Here is a 22,431-nt window from a genome sequence, read left to right on the forward strand (position 1 = left end):
TGATAATAATCTCAAACCCAGAATGGACAGAAAAGTAGAGTAAAAAGGCATCATCTCCAGTGAAAAGTCCTTGAAAAGCACCAGTTTTCAAGAGTCAGTAATTACTGATTCAAAGCAAAGAAGAAAGAAGGAAAGGGGAACCAAACTTATGGGAAAGGCACTTCTTGACACCTAAAAAAAGTTCATTACAAACTTTAATCTTAACAAATACAAACAAAATAAAGAATAAGATCGCACATAAAATCATTTAAACTGAACTATTTAAAAATTTTATTTTGTAAAAAAAAAAAAAAGTCTATATAAGGGCAGCTAGGTAGCACAGTGGATAAAGCACCAAACCTGAAGTCAAACCCAAGACCTGGTTTCAAATCTAGCCTCAAACACTTCTTAGCTGTATAACCCTGGGCAAGTCACTTAATCCCAATTACCTAGCCCTTGACATTCTTCCGTCTTAGAATTAATAGTAAGACAGAAGGTAAGGATTAAAAAAAAAGAGCATAGCTTCTTAAAATTCCTATATAAATGTTGGAGATAGAAACACATAAAGTGAAAACAAAAGTAGAAATTAAAAAGCCATCTATTGTTGGTTCAGGGAGGGGAGAGGGAAAAGGGAGAGAAAGAACATGAATCATGGAACCATAGGAAGGAAGGAAGGAAGGAAGGAAGGAAGGAAGGAAGGAAGAAAAAGAGAAAAAATAAAAAGTCATCTAAAACATCTGGAATGTAGACTATAATAAATGGCATAAATACATTCCAAATTCAAAACGTTTAAAATTAATATCAGTAGAATTATTATTATGATGATTTTTACTATTTTTTAAATACAGATGGCAGACCCTCTGGAGAAGAAGGAATTTTTGTGACAAAGTCTAATTTGAAAATAAATATGAAAGGGGGAGTTTAGGTAGTACAATGGATAGAGAGCCAGAAGAACAGAGTTACAGTCCTTAGGCTTTCTATTTAATAATTGGTCAGCTTAATCTTTGGCAGATTATATGCATTTGTATTTATTGATTTCATATTTATGCTGTATATGCTTAATAGGTAATTTTCTCCCCTATTAGGAGATAGAGGCAGCTAGAGGGTCTGTAAAATGTGGATAAATAATAGCACCAACCTCCTGTTTGTGACTGTTGTGAGGATCAAATGTAATAATAATTATAAAGCACTTAGCCCAATGTCTGGCACATAGTCTTAGTTTCTTCATCTGTAAAACAAAAAAAATCATAGTACTTACCTCATAGCACGATTACATAGTAAGTGCTATATAAATGTTAGTATATGGGCAGCTAGGGGGTACAATGGATAGAGTTCCCAGCCTGAAGTCAAGAAGACTCATTTTCCTGAGTTCAAATCTAGCCTCAGACACTTACTAGTTGTATGATCCTGGGCAAGTCACTTAACCCTGTTTGCCTCCGTTTCCTCATCTGTAAAATGAGCTGGAGAAGGAAATGGCAAACCATTCCAGTATCTTTGACTAGAAAACCTGAAATTGGGTCACAAAGAGTCAGAAAGATTGAAATATTTATAAAATCAACAGCAACAAAGGATAACCATCTAAAATGACCCAGCAGTCACATAGCAAGATTCAGGATAATTAAGGAATAGTCCTATACTCCCTTGTAATCTTGTGAAATATGAAAAGAGGACTAAAATGGCCCCAGTAAATCAGGCATAACAGTCTCACAGAAATTAGGTTTGTATCTATATCTCACACCAGATAGCAAGATAAGCTCTAAATGGAGCCATGATTTAGACATAACAAGTGACATCATAAAAGACGTGCAAAGAAGAAATTACCTGCCAGATATATGGATAGGGGAAGAATTAATGACTAACCACAGAGAATTTATGGGTGTTTCTACATTAGAATGGCACAGGATGGTAAGGAGAGGCCAGCATCATGCTGGTGATATTACAGATCTATGCAAATACTGGAATATCACACAGAATGATTGCAAGGGTCAAATGGGCTGATGTATGTAATAACTACAAAGAGCTAGATTATATTTAAATTATTATTATAATACACTGATTCAAAAACAGAGGCAGGAGACATACAGGCATCAAGATTTCATACCTTAAACTAGGTGTGACTAAATATTCAGATGCAATCCAAGATTGAATGCATATAAAGAAAGACAAGGATTACTAGTAAACAGGGCAGAGGTTCACAGATTTGGAAGAGACCCAAGAGGCCATCGAGGTCAATCCAGGTCTGAACATGATTCCACCAGGCAACCAACCTGACGAGTAACCATCCAACTGATGCACCGAGCAATTCTGCCACCCAAGGCCAGCATTTTAAAATGTCATCTTCTCCAAAGCAAGCAGCCTGAAAGACACTTTCAAATAAATTTGTGAGTTCAATTCAGGTTCTTGGGGAGGGGAGAAGCCAGATTGCAAAGGAATAAGAAGTGAGAAAAGGCAGCTAGGTGACAAAGTGGTTAGAGCACCAATCCTGGAGTCAGGAACTAGCTCTGTGCCCCTAGACAAGTCACTTACCTCTGTTTGCCTCAGTTTCCTCATCTTTCAAATGAGCTGGAGATAGAAATGGCAAACCACTCCAGTATCTCTACCAAGGAAACCCCCAATCAGAGAAGTGATTAAAGAATATAGAGTTAATTTTAAATGACGAAATCTAAACTATCAACAGTCATATGAAAAATGGTCTAAATCGATAATATTTAAATAAAATGCAGAAATGCAAATTCAAACAGCTCTGAGATTCTATTTCACGCTCATCTGATTGGCAAAAGTGGCATCCTTTGGATGGGATATAGGAGACCAGTTACAATAATGCACTGTTGGGATATCTGTGATTTGGTATAATCATTCTGAAAAACAATCTGGGACCATTAAAGTCACTAAACTTGAATACAAAATGGGTGCCCATTAACTGAGAAATAGCCGAAAAAATTGTGGTATATTAACGTAAATGGAATATCATTGTGCTGTAAGAAATGACAAATAAGACAGATTTGGACAAACTACAGATGTGTTAAATGATGCAGAATATGATGGAGATAAGAACAACTGATACAATGACTATAGTAATATAAGGGAAGACAACTTTGAAAGGCTCCAGAACTCTGATTAATGCAGTGACCAATCATAATTTCAGAAAATAAGCCATGTATTTTTCTATATTATACCTCTTGACAGGGTGTAGAATAAGATACATTTTGAGACATTATCATCAGAGCTAGTATTTATATAGCTTTAAGGTTAGCAAAGAATTTGACAAATTTTTAAATTTAATTTTATCCCTATTGTACAATTAGAGAAACTGAGGCAGGCAGAATTCAAGTAACTACATAAGGATCTCATTGATTGAATGGCCATCTTTCCACTCTAAAGATGTCAGTCAACCATCCCAACATTACATATATATATGTATATGTATATACACACATAGATATATATGTATATCTATGTATATATATGCATATATATAATACGCATATATATATAATACACAATGCATGCTCACATGCATGTACACACACACATCCTGTTAGGTTAGTAAGTAGAAACAAATGACAAAAGATATCCAAAAAATTGCATTGATAAAATATTAAAAACATACAGAAGAAAAAAAGGAATATAAACAAGCAGGACAGTTTTATTTCTATTATATTAAATTTAATATGTATTTTAAAAATAAAATATATGTAACACTACTATTATAATTAACTTATTTAAAACCTAGAGGAGTCCCAGCCCAAGAAAACCCTAAGATTTTTCTGAGAAATTCTAGATTATATGTACAATCCAAGAAAGATTAGCAGGAAAATTTCTATGAAACCTAAGAACCTTTGGGCTTTTTAAAGGATTGTCTAGCCTTTTCTGTTTATATCCTCAATATTTGGCACAGTGCTTCACACATAGTAAGAAATTAATATTCTTTTTATATTTTATATTGAAATGTTCATATTGATGATTATTTTATAATTAAAAAGAGAGAAAAATGAGAGAAAAGAAAGTGGAGATGAAGAAATAGATTCTTTTCTGAGTTTTGGCTGTGAAAAAGAAAGGCTAACAATAAAAGTTTGAGGATATTAGGGTCTACTAAGGGCTTTTTTTTTTTTAAAGACTGGATTTCATCCCTGATTTTTTGAACCTCCTTTTTCTTTTGATCTATTTTTTCTTCCTAGTTCATTGTTTTTATCTTTTATTTTCTTTGCCTCATTTTCAAGCTGGTCTATTCTGGCTTTTAAAACACTATTTTCTTGTTTTAGTTCATGTGCCTCTGTTTCCAGATGACCTGTTTTGCTTTGTAAGTTCTTTTCCTAATTTTCCTCAACCTCTCTTAATTGTTTTTTTTTTTTAATTGTGTTTTGAGTTCTTCCAGAGCCTGAGTTCAATTCACTAGAGTTCCTGAGTTTTTGCTTGGTGTTCCTTGGTCCTCCTCTGTTCCATTTGTTCTTTGTTCATTGCTTGAATAGAAGCTGTTGATTGTAATTTCTTTTTTCTTTTTCTGTTGTTTACTCATATTTTTTCCTTCTTTCCCCCTCCTTATTGGCTGTATTCTTGCTCCTCTGTTTATTTGCTGGACCAGTGAATTTGGACTTTTCTGCCCTGTGAAGGGGCTTCTTCTCTGCTCTGCTGATTAACTGGATTAGGTTGATGGAGCTGGCCTATTGTATTAATGTACCCTTAGGTCAGATCTTCCCCAGCTAATAGCAGAGGCTGAAGGTGAAAGTGAAAGTGTAGAGGCTGAAGGTAGTTACCCTTGTCCTCCTCTCTACTCCTTTCTGCCAGCCACCAAGCCAGAGCCCTGAGCTTCCCATGGTGGTACCTAGGTATTCTGTAGGGGTCGCAGCTTTCGCCCTGGGATCCCAGTCAGCCAGATTCCTATTGCAGGTATCAGCACAATAGGTGGAGGAAGAGTGTTGGATCCTTCCTTTATACCTGAGAATTTGACTTTATTTGCATACCTTTCAGGTTGGATGGAGCAGGAGAGATGGCTCTGTCCTGCTGCCAAGCCTGACTCTGTCCATTCTACATCCTTGCTTCTCTGGTTTTCTGCCAGCTCAGTGAGACTGAGCCCCTCTGCCCTCTGGAGGCTTCTTCTCTGCACTATTGATAAACTGGATTAAGCCAGTTAAGCTTATCTGCAGAGCTGAATGTGCCCTGAGGCCAAAACTTCCAGAGGCAACTTGCCCTTTTCACCACTTCTCTCCTCCAGCTGCCTCCTTGCCAGCTGTGCTCAGAGTCCTGAGTTTCCAATAGTTGTGGTAGCAAGGCACTCTGTCCTGGTTGGAGCCCTCACCCTGAGATCCCACCGACTGCCTATCTCTCAGCACAGTAGGTAGAGGAGAGGTCCTGGGGTCCTTCTTTCTTTCCTTAAACCCAAGAATTCAACCTTCTCTGTGTAACTTTTAAGTTGAATTGAGCAGGAGGGTCCCGCAGCTCTGTCTTCTTGTTGAATTTGGTTTTATGTCCCCCTTGAAGCCCTTTGTTATTTTTTTTGTTTTGTTATATCTTTGAAAGTTTTATTTAATTAATTAATTTAGAATGTTTTTCCATGGTTACAAGATTCATGTTCTTTCCCTCCCCTTACCCCATCCTCCTCCCATAGCTGACATGCAATTCCACTGGGTTTTACATGTGCCATTGATCAAGACTTATTTCCATACTATTGATATTTGCACTAGGGTGATCCTTTAGAGTCTACATCCCCTATCATTTCCCCATCCACCCATTGATCAAGCAGTTGTTTTTCTCCTGTGTTTCCACTCCCAGAGTTCTTCCTCTGAATGTGGATAGCATTCTTTCTCATAAGTCCCTCCTAGTTGTCCTGGATCATTGCATTGCAGCTAGTAGAGAAGTCTGTTACATTGGATTGTACCACAGTATCTCAGTCTCTGTGTATATGGTTCTCCTGGCTCTGCTCCTCTCACTCTGCATCAATTCCCGGAGGTCATTCCAGTTCACATGGAATTCCTCCAGTTCATTATTAATTTGAGCATAATAGTATTCTATCACCAGCAGATGCCACAATTTGTTCAGCCATTCCCCAATTGAAGGGCATCCCCTCGTTTTCCAATTTTTTGCCACCACAAAGAGAGTAGCTATAAATATTTTTGTACAAGTCTTTTTCCTTATTATCTCTTTGGGGGATAAACCTAGCAGTGGTATGGCTGGGTCAAAAGGAAGATAGTTTTTTAAAGCCCTTTGAGCATAGTTCCAAATTGCCATCCAGAAAAAAAAAACCCTTGTTTTTGATTGATGTGGAAGGTTTTTCACAGAGGAATTGACTTTTGCTGCTTCTAAGCTGCCATCTTGACTCCACCCCCTAATATGGCTTTTAAAAAATTTAGAGTATTTTTCCATGGTTACATGATTCATGATTACTCCCCCTACCACCCTCACCCCCACTCTTTCCTCCCTGCTCTGGGAGCTGACAAACAATTCTGCTGGGTTATACATGTATCATTGTTCAAAACCTATTTCCACGTTATTCATATTTGCATTAGAGTGATCATTTAACATCAAAACCCTAATTATATCCATATCAAACTATGTGATCGATGATATGTTTTTCTTTCGTGTTTCTGTTGCCACAGTTCTTTCTCTGAATGTGGATAGCACATTTTCTTTCTCATAAGTTCCTCAGTGTTGTCCAGGATCATTGCACTGCTGCTAGTACAGGAGTCCATTGCATTCAATTGTGTCACAGTGTAGCGGTCTCTGTGTACAATGTTCTCCTGGTTCTGTTCCTTTTACTCTGCATCAACTCCTGGAGGCCATTCTAGTTCACATGGAATTCCTCCAGTTCATCATTCCATAATATTCCATCACCAAAAGATACCACAATTTGTTCAGCCATTCCCCAATTGATGGACACCCCCTCATTTTCCAATTTTTTGCCACCACAAAGAACGCGGCTGAAAATATTTTTGTACAAGTATTTTTCCTTATTATCTCTTTGGAGTACAAACCCAGCAGTGGTATGGCTGGATCAAAGGGCAGGCAGTCTTATAGCCCTTTGTGCATAGTTCCAAATTGCCCTCCAGAATGGTTGGATTAATTCACAACTCCACCAACAATGTATTAGTGTCCCAATTTTGCCACATGCCCTCCAACATTTATCACTTTCCTTTGCTGCCATATTGGCCAGTCTGCTAGGTGTAAAGTGGTACCTTAGAGTTGTTTTAATTTGCACTTCTGTAATCAAGAGGGATTTAGAACAGTTTTTCATGTGCTTATTGAGAGTTTTGATTTCATCATGTGAAAACTGTCTGTTCATGTCCTTTGACCATTTGTCAATTGGGGAATGTCTTGATTTTTTGTAAATTTGACTTAGTTCCTCATATATTTGAGAAATTAAACTTAGTGAGTTTTGTTATAAAAATTTTCTCCCAGTTTGTTGTTTTCCTTCTAATTTTGGTTACACTGGTTTTGTTTGTACAAAACCTTTTTGATTTGATATAATGAGTCATTCATTTTATATTTTGCAATGTTCTCTATCTCTTGCTTGGTCTTAAAATCCTTCCTTTCCCACAGATCTGACAGGTATACTATTCTATGTTCACCTAATTTATTTATGATTTCACTCTTCATATTTAAGTCATTTACTCATTTTGAATTTATCTTGGTATAGGGTGTAAGATGTTGATGTAAGACTCCACCCCCTAATACAGCTTTTTTTTTTTTTTTTTTTTTTTAAGAGAAGGATAACCTGGGTGTATTTGCAGTCAAGAGGGAAGGATCCTGTAAGACAAGGATGATAAAAAAAAATAGGGTGGCAATGCTTTTGATGATAAGGCTGATGATTGAGATAATGCACAGAAAACACCTGGAAGAACCATAAAGAACTATAAAAACATCAATTATTATATCTTTGTAATACATTTCACCTCTTCCGTTAGAGTATAGAGTCTTTGAGAATAATTAGATATAATAATTGAGTCTTCTCTGAGAGAAGGTAAGGGTTTAAAAAAAAATGTTGAGTACTGAACAGAGACTGAATAAAGATTTGAGTCTCTTAAAAATATTTTAGAGGAGTAGCTCTTGGCCTGATAAGAGTAATGGTTCCATAACTCGAAAGCCTGTGTTCAAATGTCATTTAAGACTGCAATCTTGGGCGTCTTTTAATTTTCCTGGGCCTCAGTTTCCTTATCTGTAAAATGGAGGGAGCAGGGAGACTGAACCTCTGAACTTCCTTCCAAGTTTAGAACTATAATTTAAGTATGTGCAAATATCCTCAGAGTGCATCACTTCTGCAAATAATTTTCTGCAAAAAATTGGGGCTACTGCATCTTCCTAGGTTTTGAGCGCCAGAGGCCTAGCGGAAACAATCCCTGGAGCCCTCTAACATTAGGCGCGAAAAGTTTTTCTCTATGGGCGGAGCTCCAGAGGACGCAGCTTCTCATTGGCTAGGTTTGGCGCGAAAGCTGCGGGCTCTGGGTTTGTGATTGGCTCCGGCGGACTCGTCTAGAGAGGCGGCGGGGAAGACGCTTTTTCTCTCTAGCCCGGGAAGTGGCGCGTGGCTGAGTTGGGGCGGCTAGATCGCGGAGCACCGAACCCCAGCAGGCCAAACTTTCCCAGGAGCCAGACGCGAGCGGACATGGACCTAGTGGCGGCGGCGGAGACGGGCGCGGGGACCCAACACCTTGAAGTCCGCGATGAAGTGGCGGAGAAGTGCCAGAAACTGTTCCTGGATTTCTTGGAAGAGTGAGTGGGGGCCTAACGAGGGGGAGGGGAGCGGGTTTTAGGGGAGGGGCTTTACCCGCCGAAGCACCGGAGGCCAAGTGCTCGCTCCCCTCTTCAATCTTCCTGCTTCAGGCTGCTCTCAGCTTCCCCCCTCTCCGTATCCCCCTTGCGTCAGGGTGTTAGCCTACTCGACCCCATCACCATTCTCCGCTTCGCGCCCCCTCCCGGCCCCTTTACGCTTCCCCAAGCCCCTCCCCCCTTTTGGTTGGAAAGAAAGCGTTTTGCGTTCTTTGGTTACCCGGAGTTGTTATTCTAGGGCTGGGGAAGGGGGGCAAATTGACTGCCCTTCCTGCCTCCTCTTCCTGGGCCCATTTCTCTGACCCATACACTCATGCATCCGAGTCTGCGTGGATGCCTCCAGGGTCCCTCGGGCAGCTCTCACCTGGCTCTGCTTTGTCCTTTCCCCGGGGTCGGAGCTTTGATTGGGCCTAGAGCAGCGCCTTTTCCTTTCCGCAGATCTTTTTAGAAGCAGGATGTAGGTCGGGCTAGCTGTGTGGGGAAGACCCATTGAATGGGTTTCGGGATGTTTGTGAGGTTTTTTTTGGCATATATTATAATATGGCTTTTAGGTGGTGCAGTGGTAACTGTAGTCAGGGAGTCCCAGCCTTGCCCAAAACACTTTAACTAGCGGTGTGACCCTGGGCAAGTCTCTTAACTGCCTCAGTATCTTCATCTGTCATGGGCATAATAACGTGGGCATAATAATAGTTCCTTGTTCCTCTGGTTGTGGTAAAGATTAAGTAAGATAACATTTGTAAATCATTTTGCAAATATTAAAGTGTTATATAAAAGCCAACTTTTTTATTATTTGGGGTAGCTTAGGTGACTTAGTCTAGCGTGCACTGGGCCTCCAGACAGAGAGATCTGGGTTCAGATATGGCCTTATTAATTGTGTGACTCTTAATGACTTAATTGTGTTGGCCTCAGTTTCCTCATCTGTAAAGTGAGTGGGAGAAGGAAATGGCAAACCACTCCCATCATCTTTGTCAAGAGAATCCCAAATAGGGTCCCTAAGAGTTGGACAAGACCAAAGTGACTCAACAACAGCAAAATTATTACTATTAAGTCTGATGATGATGATGCTCCTGAAGGACAAGGTCCCAGGTTTTTCTTCCTATCCCACTTTTGATGGTACTTGGTCACAGGGATTGTAAGTTACATAGCTAGAATTCGAACCCAGAACCTTTAAATGAAAAGTGGGCCATCTTTCCACAAACTGTTTCCATCTAAGCTAACCAGATGGCCTGCCTTAACTCAATGCTCACTAATTTTCCTGGTTGTTCCGTCCCATATACCTCTCTATGGACTTGGTGGCTTCTGATCTGAATGTAGAGGTGAGCCTTTTGTACTTGAATGTTTTGATATGCCTTAGTGTAATCATTTTTGTCTGAAAGTTATATGACAAAATCTTTTTTTTTGCTACTGGTGCTTTTTAGTCTTGTGATTAGAGGTTGTATGTCTGTGTTTCTTCCTTAAGAGCAATCTTGACTCAGAGACAATAGCTATTTTGGAAAGAACCCTGATCTTGAAGTTGGAAGACTTTGACTTTAGTCCTTAGTTCTGTTATTTACTATCTGTGGCCATTGTGTCCTGGAGTTCTTTGTAAAATAGAAATGATACTTTTTAACCAAAGAGAATCATTTGTGAACTGTGAAGCACCCTATTGGTTGCTTCATTTTGGGTGAAATTGCTATTGGGTTAATAAAAACACAAATACATATGATAGCTCCCTCAATTAGTCAATCAGATGTGTGTTTTGTAGAAGGAGCAAAACTACACATTTTTTTAAAAGCTTAGATTCTTGTAATCTTTTTGCTTATAAAACTGGCAAAATTCTTAATTCATCTTTGTGTAGGCATATTATGAATATTATGAATGTCTCATTTCCCATCCCTTCTAAAAGTTCTCAAGGATGCTTTTGTTAGTGAGTATGCTTATTTTTTGTTCTAAGACCAAAATATAAAATATTCTTTACATTTGTGTAAATCAGCTTAAGTCCCATTGGAATATTTGGGCTTCAGTTTTTTTCTCTCTTCTAGCCTTTTGTCATTTGGCCCCTGAGCTTCAACTTCATCATTGGTAAAATGGCAATAATAATATATACCCTGCTTAATTTCCAGGACTTGTGAAAAAAGCATTTTTTTAACTGTGTGTATGCTATTATTAATAATGCTTCATGCTGACCTGTTTAACTTGATCTGGTTTTTGTATTTCTTACAGATTCCAGAGTAGTGATGGAGAAATAAAATACTTACAGCTGGCAGAGGAGCTGATTCGTCCTGAGAGAAACACATTGGTTGTGAGTTTTTTAGACCTGGAAGAATTTAATCAGCAACTTTCCACCACTATTCAAGAGGAATTCTACAGGTATGATGTTTTATTAAAAACCCTCTGAATTTGATTGAGGAGAGAAGCCAGAAAACCAGCTAGTTTCTTAGACTCATACCTAGACTGATGGGATGTCTAAAGCCAGATAAGACCTTTGAAATTGTTCCTGATTCTTCAGGTTACAAAGCAGTCTTGGTCAGAATGGGTTCTCCTAGGAAAGTGCTTGTCACTGGAGATATAGAGACTTTTCATGGACCATTAAAAAGTAGGGATCCCCAAAGAGAACTACACCCAAACAAACATCTCTCACTCGTATGCCCACAGGGGCTGGGTTTTCTCATGCCCATAAATCACTCATATGTCCTACCAAAGTTCATATTTTATTAACAGGTGTTCAAATTATATGAGAGTTTGTTTCATTTTGGGTTTTGAACAATATACTAATGTAATGTTTACTCTACCCCTTCATAAAGGTCCTCAGAGCAAAAGAACTATATGATACATGATTGTATATGTGCATTCTAGGTAATCCTCAGGATGTATCTATGTTCTACAGAATAAATCAGTTTAAAATAAACATCCAAAAAATAAAAATATAAAATAAAATAAACATCCAGGGCAACCTTGAAGGAAAAAAGAAATCATATAAGGGAAGAGGAGTGTGAAGTCCCCTGTTTTTTATGTGTTGGAAGTGGAAAAGCTCCCTTAATGTATAATATTGGCTTTGGAGTCAGGAAGATTTTATTCCAAATCCTGCCTCAGAGATTTGCTAGCTATGTAGCCCTGGGCATTTCATTTAACCTCTCAGCCTCAGTTTCTTTATCTGTAAGATGGGGATAATAAAAGCACCTGCCTCGCCAGGTTGTTTTGAGGAAGCCCAGAATCAAATTCTACATGTCAGAAGAAGTCTGATCAGAGAAAAGTGCTATCTGGGTTTCCTGGTCTTGTATTTGTGAAATCGATTTTTTAAAACTTTAGATATAGCTATTAAATTTTATCTTCTAGTTTCACCCCAACATTTTAGCCTATTAATATCTTTTTGACAGTAACAGTCACCCTGTGTTATCCATCCCTTCTACCTTGTGTCGTAATGTAAATTTGATAATAATGCTTTATCCTAAGTCACTGAAGGGAAAAAAAAAGTCTAGCACTAGACTACTGACATTCCACTAAAGACCTTCCAAGTTGACATCTGATCCATTAATGCTTACTCTTAGTGTCTGAATCCATCCACATGAACTGATTAGTATCTACTCTGCCCTCTCCCCAGCCTTCCCAGCAGAATAATGTGAGGTAAAAATCTTTATATTAGGCATAGTAGGTAGGTGGTTCAGTGGATTGAGAGCCAGCCCTAAAAATGGCATGAGTTCAAATTTGGCCCCAGATGCTTCGTTGCTATGTGACTGTGGGCAAGTCACTTAACCTCTTTTGCCTAGCCTTTACTACTCTTTTGCCTTGAAAGCAATATACAATATTGATTCTAAGACAGGAAGTACAGGTTTTAAACCTAATAATAATAAACAATAATAAATGTTTATATCTTAAATAACTCTTTACATAGGTTTGATAAACAAAATATGTAGGCAGTTAAAAAATATATAAGACCAAAAGCCATTCCCCAATAGATAAGTGGTCAAAGGATATAAATGCCTCCAAGCAACAATTGTAGATTTTTAAACAACTATTTAAAAGAATGCCTCAACAGGCCTAGAGACAGGAGGTCCTAGGTTCAAACCCGGCCTCAGCCACTTCCCAGCTGTGTGACCCTGGGCAAGTCACTTGACCTCCATTGCCCACCCTTGCCACTCTTCCACCTATGAGACAATACACCGAAGTACAAGGGTTAAAAAAAAAAAAAAAAAAAGGAATGCCTCAAAACACTAATAATAAGAGAAATGAAAATCAAAAAACAACTCCAACCCAGCAAATGAACAGAGCTGACAAAAAAAGGGGGGAATTAATAACATGAAATGCTTAATCAAATGTTCTGCTAAGTCCTGGGTAAATTTTATCTTGAGCATTCCTCTGACTTACCAGCTTGGTAACAGATGTTTGTCTGGCAGAGCCTGTTCTTACTCAAGTCAACCTAGATCTTTGTGAAAATGCCTACAAATGCTTTTCATATTTTAAATGTCATAAATGTCCTTGGCTTTGTAGAAGTGGTGTTAATAGCAATAGTATCATGAAAGCCAAGCTGTGATTGGAGGACTGGGTCACTGATGTTTGTCTAGACTAGTTGCTCTGTTCTTTTATTATTTTAATTACTGCATTTTAATAGAATTGGTTTCTTTTGGAATTCTATATATTTTATGCATTTAAAAAATTTCTTCTCAGAGGGGTCCTTAGGTTGACTAGTTGCCTCAAAAGTTCCTGACACAAGAAGAGTTGAGAACCCCTGATCTGGAGAGATATTTTGATCAGTTGCCAAGTTGCCTACGGTAGTTAGCAGACTGAAAAGTCTAGGCTGATTCATTTGACAAGCATAATGGAGAATTTGCTACAAATACTTAGATTTTGCATTGGTTTTCTGTGTTTCAGAGTTTACCCCTACTTGTGCCGGGCATTGAAAAACTTTGTCAAGGATCGGAAAGAAATTCCTCTTGCCAAAGATTTTTATATTGCATTTCAAGATCTCCCTTCCAGACACAAGTAAGAAACCACTATATGCTTTCCTTTATTTTCTCCTTTTTTTTTCAGATCTCAATCAACTTCCTTTTTATTCTTATTACAGGCATGTATTATTTTGGCTTTAAAAATTCACATAAGCATTTTTTTACAATTAAATATTTTTACAGCCAAGAATATAAAATAAATGCATTGAACTAATTTTAGCTTTAACTTTCATTTCAGATGTAATAAACTCTTTAAAGGAAGCAAATACTTCTTCCTGTACACTCATCATAATGGTCACAGTTGCGTAGGGCTACCATATAACTATCATATATAATACGCCCAATAATAATTATAAAATGAACATTGTGTGCATGTAGTTAATAAAAAGGAAATAGATATGGGGGGGGGGGGAACCATAGCAGTTTTTTAAAGCATTATGTTATATTACAGATATAAAAAGTTATTTAAATTGCTATCAAAAAAGACATCTTTCATTTACATTTTGTGTAACAATTTTAATGTCTACACAGACATCTTTTTAAAAATTAGATAACATTAATTTACTAGATATTTATGAGGCAATGGCTTCATTAAGGGTTTTTTCATGGTATTACTTTAACTTTTTTGTAATGATATTATAAAAGAATATATATGATCTTATGTACAATGCCTTTTTTAATCCTACAGTTGTCTTTGCTTAATTATATTTGTGAGTCATTCCTGAAGCTTTTATGTTTTATATCAAATGTTACATGTATTTTAATACTGCAAGACTGAACTCTTACCCTTCAAGAAGATATAGTATAAACAAGATTTGCAATTTTCATAAAATTATTCCTTTTCTATATAATTTTTGCTCTATACATTTACTCAAAGTTAGAAAGTAGCTAATTTGTTTTCCTTCCTACCTGCCTTCTCTTTCCCTTCTTTCATACTTCCTTTCTTCTTTCCTTTCTTACATTTTTTTTATCTTCTACTAAAGAAATCACATCATTATAGGGAGGTATCCAGTTTATTATTTTACTAAAGGAACGAGGACATAAAATAGGTAAACTAATGTCACATCCTCCACTTAACTTTAGGGTGTGACATACATTTGTGAGGAGAAAAAATAAGGCCAAAATTCTGACAAATAAATAAATTTTAACAATCACACAGATAAAAAAGTTTACTTATGACTAGTCCTTGGTTTTTGGAAGTTAACTGCTTTGTCTCTCTGCAAAGGTCATTCCAACCCCCTACTCATCTCTGACCTGAGGATTCCTAAGCTTTACTTTATATACCTTAGAATCCTGGAGCACCTTCTTCTGGAGATATGTACTATATATCCAACTGTAAAATTAGAGAGAAGGCTGTTCTAAGATGATTTATAAATCCTTTGCTTTTTCTTTGGAATAAAAGAAATGTCAGACAACTTATTAAATGGTATGTGTTACTCATTTAAAACAATCCATCCTAGTGTTTTACATGATCCTCATTAATGGAAGTATATGTAAATGTACACAATGAGACTAGCTTTAAACACTAGCAAAAATTTGTATAAGCATATGTATATACACATGCATTTTGCGTGTTATATAATCTTAAAATTGTTCTTAGAGCTGAGAAAGGCTATTTTTAAAGGGGGCGAGATATAAATTCAAGAGAGCAGATTTTAATTTTTCATACTAAAGGAGACAGGTACTAGGAAATCTGGAATTTGAAAAGGACTTGATGCTATAATAAGTCCAATGAATGGAGGTGAAAAATAAGATCTGCCTTTGAAGTCAGTGGCAAGATTTATCTGAGTTAAGAGCAAACTGGGGACAAGACTTTGAAATGGACTTTTTATTTGGCAAAGGAATTTGAGGTTTATGTCAAGTGGTGGAAATGGAGACGTACCCATAAAATGAATCAACCATCTGGCATTATTAAGAATCTACTATGTATCAGGAACTGTATTAGGCATATGGGGGGGAGGGAAAAGATTTAAATAAACAGTGCCTTCTCTCAAGTGGATACTGATATTTCCAAACTTGAAAAGTTAAAAAAAATTAACTTATTCTATTATCACAAATATTAAGAATCCGAATTTACTTCTTTTTTGTGTTGAAGAAAAGGATGATTCACGGTAGATTAAGGAAGTAAAGGTAGGAGGAATTAACTAGAGAAAGTCAAATTAATTTGAAGGACTCCTGCTTTTATGTGATTAGTTGGGAAATTATATTTGGGCAATGAGTAACTGCTGATAAAATATTTCTCCTTATGCAGAATTCGAGAGCTGACTTCCTCTAGAATTGGTTCACTCACACGCATCAGTGGTCAGGTAGTCCGAACCCACCCTGTTCACCCAGAGCTTGTAAGTGGCACATTCCTTTGCCTTGACTGTCAGACAGTGATCAAGGATGTGGAACAGCAGTTTAAATATACACAGCCTAACATCTGCCGAAATCCAGTATGTGCCAACAGAAGAAGATTCCTGCTGGATACAAACAAGTCAAGATTTGTTGACTTTCAAAAGGTACTGTTTTGGGTTAGTTCTGTTAGGTGTCAGCAACTCCTAGACACTTAAAGTTTTGGGTAGGGGGATTGTTAAATTCATTTTGCCCATGAAGTTACCGTTTGCAAGTCTGATTTTTATACTGATTTAGGGATGGACCTGTGATTTTGTTGGTGTTGGAGAATTTCAGTATAGAAGCTGCCTCTACTATCACAGACCTGCTACTCTGTAACATAGGCTGAGAGCTGGCCTGAGGCACTGAGAAGTTGCATGATTGGTCACAGGCAGCTACTGTGTCTCCAGTAGAACCTGACAACAGGACTTCTGACCTCAAGGCTAGGTTTCTATTCACTACTCTTTTGACTTTTTCTGTCTAGTAATTTAAGCTAGAATTATTTGGATTTTTATAGAGTTTGTTAGATCTCAGGGCTCGTTTTTAAATTTCTAAAAAATATTTTAATGTATTAAAGTATTAGTTAGGATTAATTTAGAATAGCTGACACCTTTTCTTTGTCAAAAAGAATAATGCTTTTGTGATAATTTTCTATCACGGAATTCATAAGAATTAGGTCTTGGTATAATTATTAGTTCATGAGAATATAAACTCTGAATTCTGATGAATACTCAGACATTAGAAAAAGAAAGGTATTTAAACCTTTTCTATAAAGGATTTATGTATAATCTGCTATTATACTTAATTCTGGACAGTACCCCAAGTTTTATATCAATTAATAGTAAATGTTTAATTCTTGGTTAAAAGAAAGGAAACTTTGCTTTCAGTCCACCAGTTGGTCATCAGGTGGCCCAGTAGATAGAGCTATTTTGCCTCACACTTACTAGCTATGTGACTGGGTGGGTTGTTTTACCCTGTTTTTCTCAGTTCAGAGAAATAAATGGCAAACCACTCCAATATATTTGCTGAGAGAACCCTAAATGGGGTCAATGAGTAACCAAAAGGCTCAACAATGACAAAATGGTTGGTCTACCTACTAAGTTTTGATTTCTTGGTATACTACTGTCTCTTCTCTGGAGCAAAACAGCTACGTTTGATTTCTCATCTTCTTTTCCTATTCTTTATCAGTTACTCCTTGATTCCATTCAGTTAGGTGATGGGGACATAATTAACACTTTTTTCCCCATAATTGCACTAGTTTCTTATAGTTATCAGCTTGGTAGTAAGCTGTGCCTAAACTTGTCAGTAAAAGGGACCCCACTTTCCTTTTGCTTTGTTACTGAATAACAAGTAAAGGACCTTTTTGGTTTTGTTGTCTGAACTTTAATCCTTACGAAACAAATTTTTCATATTTACATAATTTTTCTCAGCTCTCAGTCTGATCATTTTCTTGGGACCAATTCTTCATATTTGTCAGAATACAGATGAATTTTTAATAAAAAGTGTGTTATCCAATGATATTAGAACACTCCCTTCTCAATGAAAAAGTGAGGTAAAATTTCTTTGTTAGAGGTAATTGTCCATTTTAGCATTGTACATGATTTAAATGGAACTCTTCAAAGAAAGTTTAGGAAGAATGTTGATCCCTGTGAAAAGTAAAAAAACGATAATATATATAAAGTAGCTCATTCCCTAATTAGCCTAATTGTTGTTGTTGGTTTTGGAGTCTGGGTCTCCTTGTCCCGTGTCTCCCACCCACCCCCGCCAGATGTGCAGTGGCTCTTTAAGGGCCTGACTTAGAAGCTTTGACCATCGCGCCATTTCCAGCCTGAGCCAGTTCACCCCATCTTTGGGCATCCCGTGGTCCTCCCCTGCGTCCTGCTCCTGCCCAGGGGCTTACCCTGTATATATATATACATGTGGTTTGGAACCTGATCACCTCTAGACTACTGTGGGCCCGAACCCTGAACTCAAGTGTTCCTTCAGCCTCCTCGTAGTAGCAGCATTACAGTATGCAGCACCATACCTGGCCACACGCCAGCGCTTACATGTTTCCTTGTCTCATGTTAACACAAAGCACCTTTCTGTCCTCTTGCACAGGTTCGTATTCAGGAGACACAGGCAGAGCTTCCCCGGGGGAGCATCCCCCGGAGCCTGGAAATCATCCTGAGGGCAGAAGCTGTGGAATCAGCGCAGGCTGGGGATAAATGTGACTTCACGGGCACTCTCATTGTTGTGCCAGATGTGGCAAAGCTTAGCACACCAGGTGTGTGGCTCTCATTCTTGTGTCAGTAAGTCAGTCAGTTATCATTGTGCCAGGTACTGCTCTAAGGATTAGGGGGGAAAAAAGAGAAAATAAAAAGACTGTCTCTTCCCTCGAGGTACTACAAACTTAAATGCTCCTATCTAGCTCTTAGTTTTCCTGCTTGCAGATGATGTAGCCCCTCTTTCTGCTTGCCTCTTGGCTCTTTATTAAAGGGTTGGTAGGAAAGGAGGATACATATTTTGGGGGATAAAGATTGAAATTATCCGCCAAAAGTGAGATTTGGGGACTGATAGATTTCATTTGTGTGTGTAGCTCTTGCTCTAGATTGTGGAGGATTGGTTGTATTAAGAGCTATCTTTAAGGGTCACTTACTTACCTTTTTTCTTTCAGGAGTACGTGCAGAGACAGATTCCCGTGTCAGTGGTGTTGATGGCTATGAGACAGAAGGTGTCCGAGGCCTCCGGGCCCTTGGTGTAAGAGATCTCTCCTATAAACTGGTATTCCTGGCCTGCTACGTTGCTCCAACTAATCCAAGGGTGAGTTGTATTTTTTTTTTAATACTCTTCTTGGAAAAGAACAACATTGAATTGTCTCTCAGATCAGGGTCCATTGTCCATTCCTTTGTATGGAGGTACTTATTTGCCTTGTTCATGTTGGGGAGGGGTAGAGGAGGGGTAGGGGTGTTTGCTTGGTTTTTGGTTTTTCTTTGTATCCCCAGTGCTTAGTTCCTGATATATATTGGGTGCTTAATAAATCTTGCCAACTTGACTCAAACTTTAACTGGAGTTTAATTCAAAGGTATTTCTTGATTGATAGAATATTTGCTGATTGTCTTAATATTGAAGCAATATCTTCCTGTTTCCCTTTCTATAAAGTCAAAAGAATTTTGGGTTTTTTTATTTATAAAAAAATTTCCCTTTCTTTGCAAAATAGAATTGGCTAATAGAAATAGAGTTCTTTCTCAATTAATTTTTGTACCTCTTTTCCCAAAGAACCAATTCTGTCTTTTAAAGAAGTTTTTCTCAGTAAATTATGGTACATCCTTTTCTATTTGGCCAATTCTTTGATTTCTGCTTTCACTCTGGTCTTGTGTATTTATAGAAAGAAATCTCTCAAAGGTCCTCCATTCTGTTGTTATCTTTCTTTGTTCTATTTGTTTACCTTTCTTGTTTTTCTATTTGGAGTGTTCAAAAAAAGAATACTTCTTTTTATTGAATATCTTTTTTTTTCCCCAATTAATGATGAGGCTTAAGTTTGCAGGACATGTTATTTGAATTGTATCTTAAACTTCCTTACTCTCCAGAACATTCCTTCTTGTAGGTACAGAATAGTCTTTATACATCTTTTCTTTATATTTGATAATTTTTGTACAGGTCACTTGCAGAATTGGTGGTTTGTCTTTTTAAGTTTTAGCTCTTTGCCTTCAAGTGTATACGGCCAGGGATTTTTATCTAGAGGTTGACCTATGGATTCTTTTATTGGCACTCTATTTTCTATGATCATATGTTCCAGAGAGTTTCCTTGGGTATTATTTCTTGTATTACAGTATTCAGGTTTTTTGACTTGTGTTCTGGAAGATCTATCATCCTTAAGTTGTGCATTCTGTCTTGGAGATAAGTGTTTTGTTTGTATGAAGATCATTTTCTTTTTACTTGTTGCATGTGTGCGTGTGTGTGTGTGTGTGTGTGTGTGGTCTCTTTCCAGATAGTCTTTTACTTTTGTGTATTTGTATTCCCCATTAGTTATCAGTTATCTAACTGGCACGGAGAGCTGTAGCAACAAGCCACTGTTTCAGGCTTAGCAGATTTCTGCTGTTTGGAGTTTGAATCTTGGAGGCACTAGTAATAGGCTAAAGTTTGGAATATAAAGTTGAGTTCTTAAGCAAGCCCGAGAGTGCTCTTGAAGCCCTAGTGGGCAGGAGGGGAGAGGGTCCCAAGTGAACTTACTGTTGGGGGTTAGGGGTTGGGCTTCTCTTGTTTGTTCAGCAAGTTTTACCTTGTTTGGGTTCTTGGCATCTCTAGATCGCTGAAATTGTTTTATTTCTCATATACGCTTCCTATTTTAGAGAGATTTGGCAGGTTGGTGAGGTTTGGAGAAAATGTCCAGCCCTCCCATCTTGTTGAAGTTAAGGGTTAATGTGACAAGGCAGCTCGATGACTCAGTGAATAGGGAGCCTGGCCTGGTGACGGGAAGTCCTAGGTTCAGACCCTGGGCAAAGTCACTTCACCTAGATTGCCTTGCCCTTACTCTGCTTTGGTACTGATACTTGGTATCGATTCTAAGACAGGCAGTACAGGTTTAAAAAAGAAAAAAAAAAGGAATTATTGTGACCAGGAAGTACATATTTATCTTTCAAATACTTTTTTTATTCTCTGTGTACTTTTGTATATGTATGTGTGCCTGCTGTGTTCCCCAATAGAATATAACTTTCTTGAGGGCAAAGAACACCTCGTTTGTATGATCCCTAGTGCCTGGCACATAATAGACATTTTAAATTTTATGTCAATTGATTGGTTTTGTTTTTGTTTGTTTTTTTTTTTTTTAACCCTTGTACTTCGGTGTATTGTCTTATAGATGGAAGATTGGTAAGGGTGGGCAATGGGGGTCAAGTGACTTGCCCAGGGTCACACAGCTGGGAAGTGGCTGAGGCCGGGTTTGAACCTAGGACCTCCTGTCTCTAGGCCTGACTCTCACTCCACTGAGCTACCCAGCTGCCCCTGTTTTTTTTTTTTTTTTTTTTTTTTTTAAGAAGCCTAGCAAGTCTTGGCAATGTAGAACTTCACAGCTTTTTCAGATTCCTGCTTTTACTTTCAAACTGAGGATTTTTCTTTTTTCTTTTTTTGGCTTAGCAAGTGATGTTCCTTCTCCCTCTCGTCCTTATGTTCCTGTCACATATCATATTGGGTTGTCATTACACTAACACTTGATTTTTTTTTTTTTAAGTTTGGTGGAAAAGAGCTCCGGGATGAGGAACAAACAGCTGAGAGCATTAAGAACCAAATGTCTGTAAAGGAGTGGGAGAAAGTGTTTGAAATGAGTCAAGATAAAAACCTTTACCATAATCTTTGTACTAGCCTCTTCCCTACTATACATGGTAAGATTTAAATGGCTTAAACTTGAGACTAAAATGTTCGTTGCTTGCTTATTTTTTTAATTGGAAAGGAGCCATAGGATCATGGAGGCACCTAGGTGATAGTGTTCAGAGCACTGTGCCTGGAGTCAGGAAGATCTGTTTCGATCCTGTTGTGTGACCCCGGGCAAGTCACTTAACCTTTGTCTGCCTCAGTTTCCATCTTTAAAATGGGGTTAGTAATAGCATTCACCTCACAGGGTTGTTGTAAGGCTCAAATAGCACTATATAAATTCATAATTCACTTAACATTTTTCTTTTCTCAAAGAAATTTCTTGATATGGAGAATCATGCCCTCTTGGCAAAACTCATTTTCTTCATGCTTTTGATAATTCTAAATTAAAATTCCTACTGCTATAGTTTCCTTTTTTTGCTTATCTTCTTTTAAAGTAGAAATCAAAAGTTTACTATTACTGAAAAAAACACCTCTTCATTTTTGAGGGTGTGATTAAATATTCTATCCTTCACATTCTTTCCCTCCCTTCCCCCTTCTTTTGCTTTCTCTTCTGCAGTACTCTTTTGAGTTGAGCCTAGAGCTTTTGGCTTGGATTTTCCTTATGGGTGTGCTTTTAATCATTTAAAACAGTCTCTTCTTTCCAAATATCAAATCGGGGAAACTAGACACAAGTCATAGATTTGGAACTGGAAAGGACCTTAGAGGATCTAGTCTACATTTCACATTTTACAAATTAGGAACTAAGGCAAAGAGAGATTAAGTGATTGGCTCAAGTTTACTGAGATTGAAAGTGACTGAGCTAGAATATGGCCCAGGTCTGCTGATCCAAAGACAAGTAAGGCATCCTTGTGGACTGTGTGTGTGTATGTGTCTTTGTGTCTGTGTCTTATTGAGTTCAACTGGAGAGGGGAGAAAGTTCCATTGGGACAATTTTATCAGAATATTTGGACATATCAATAGAATATGACATTTGAGTGATATGGTTTGGTTTGAAGTAAAATTAGTGTGAAAACTGACATTTTTATGATGGTTTTAAGTTGGGCTG

At 37.7% G+C, this 22,431-nt stretch overlaps 1 protein-coding gene across 1 annotated transcript in view; it reads left to right on the forward strand.

The window, feature by feature from the left end:
- Positions 1 to 8,575: 8,575 nt before the first annotated feature.
- The window catches only part of MCM6 (minichromosome maintenance complex component 6), a 35,764-nt gene continuing 21,908 nt past the window's right edge, over positions 8,576 to 22,431 (forward strand). Inside the window, exons 1-7 of the mRNA XM_044666612.1 lie at positions 8,576 to 8,682; positions 10,942 to 11,088; positions 13,588 to 13,698; positions 15,913 to 16,162; positions 18,135 to 18,300; positions 18,691 to 18,836; positions 21,244 to 21,394. Coding sequence (XP_044522547.1) covers positions 8,576 to 8,682; positions 10,942 to 11,088; positions 13,588 to 13,698; positions 15,913 to 16,162; positions 18,135 to 18,300; positions 18,691 to 18,836; positions 21,244 to 21,394 — 1,078 coding nt within the window. The remainder of the gene's footprint in view (positions 8,683 to 10,941; positions 11,089 to 13,587; positions 13,699 to 15,912; positions 16,163 to 18,134; positions 18,301 to 18,690; positions 18,837 to 21,243; positions 21,395 to 22,431) is intronic.

This window comes from Gracilinanus agilis, chromosome 3, assembly GCF_016433145.1.
Source record: "Gracilinanus agilis isolate LMUSP501 chromosome 3, AgileGrace, whole genome shotgun sequence".
NCBI classification, from domain to species: Eukaryota; Metazoa; Chordata; class Mammalia; order Didelphimorphia; family Didelphidae; genus Gracilinanus; species Gracilinanus agilis.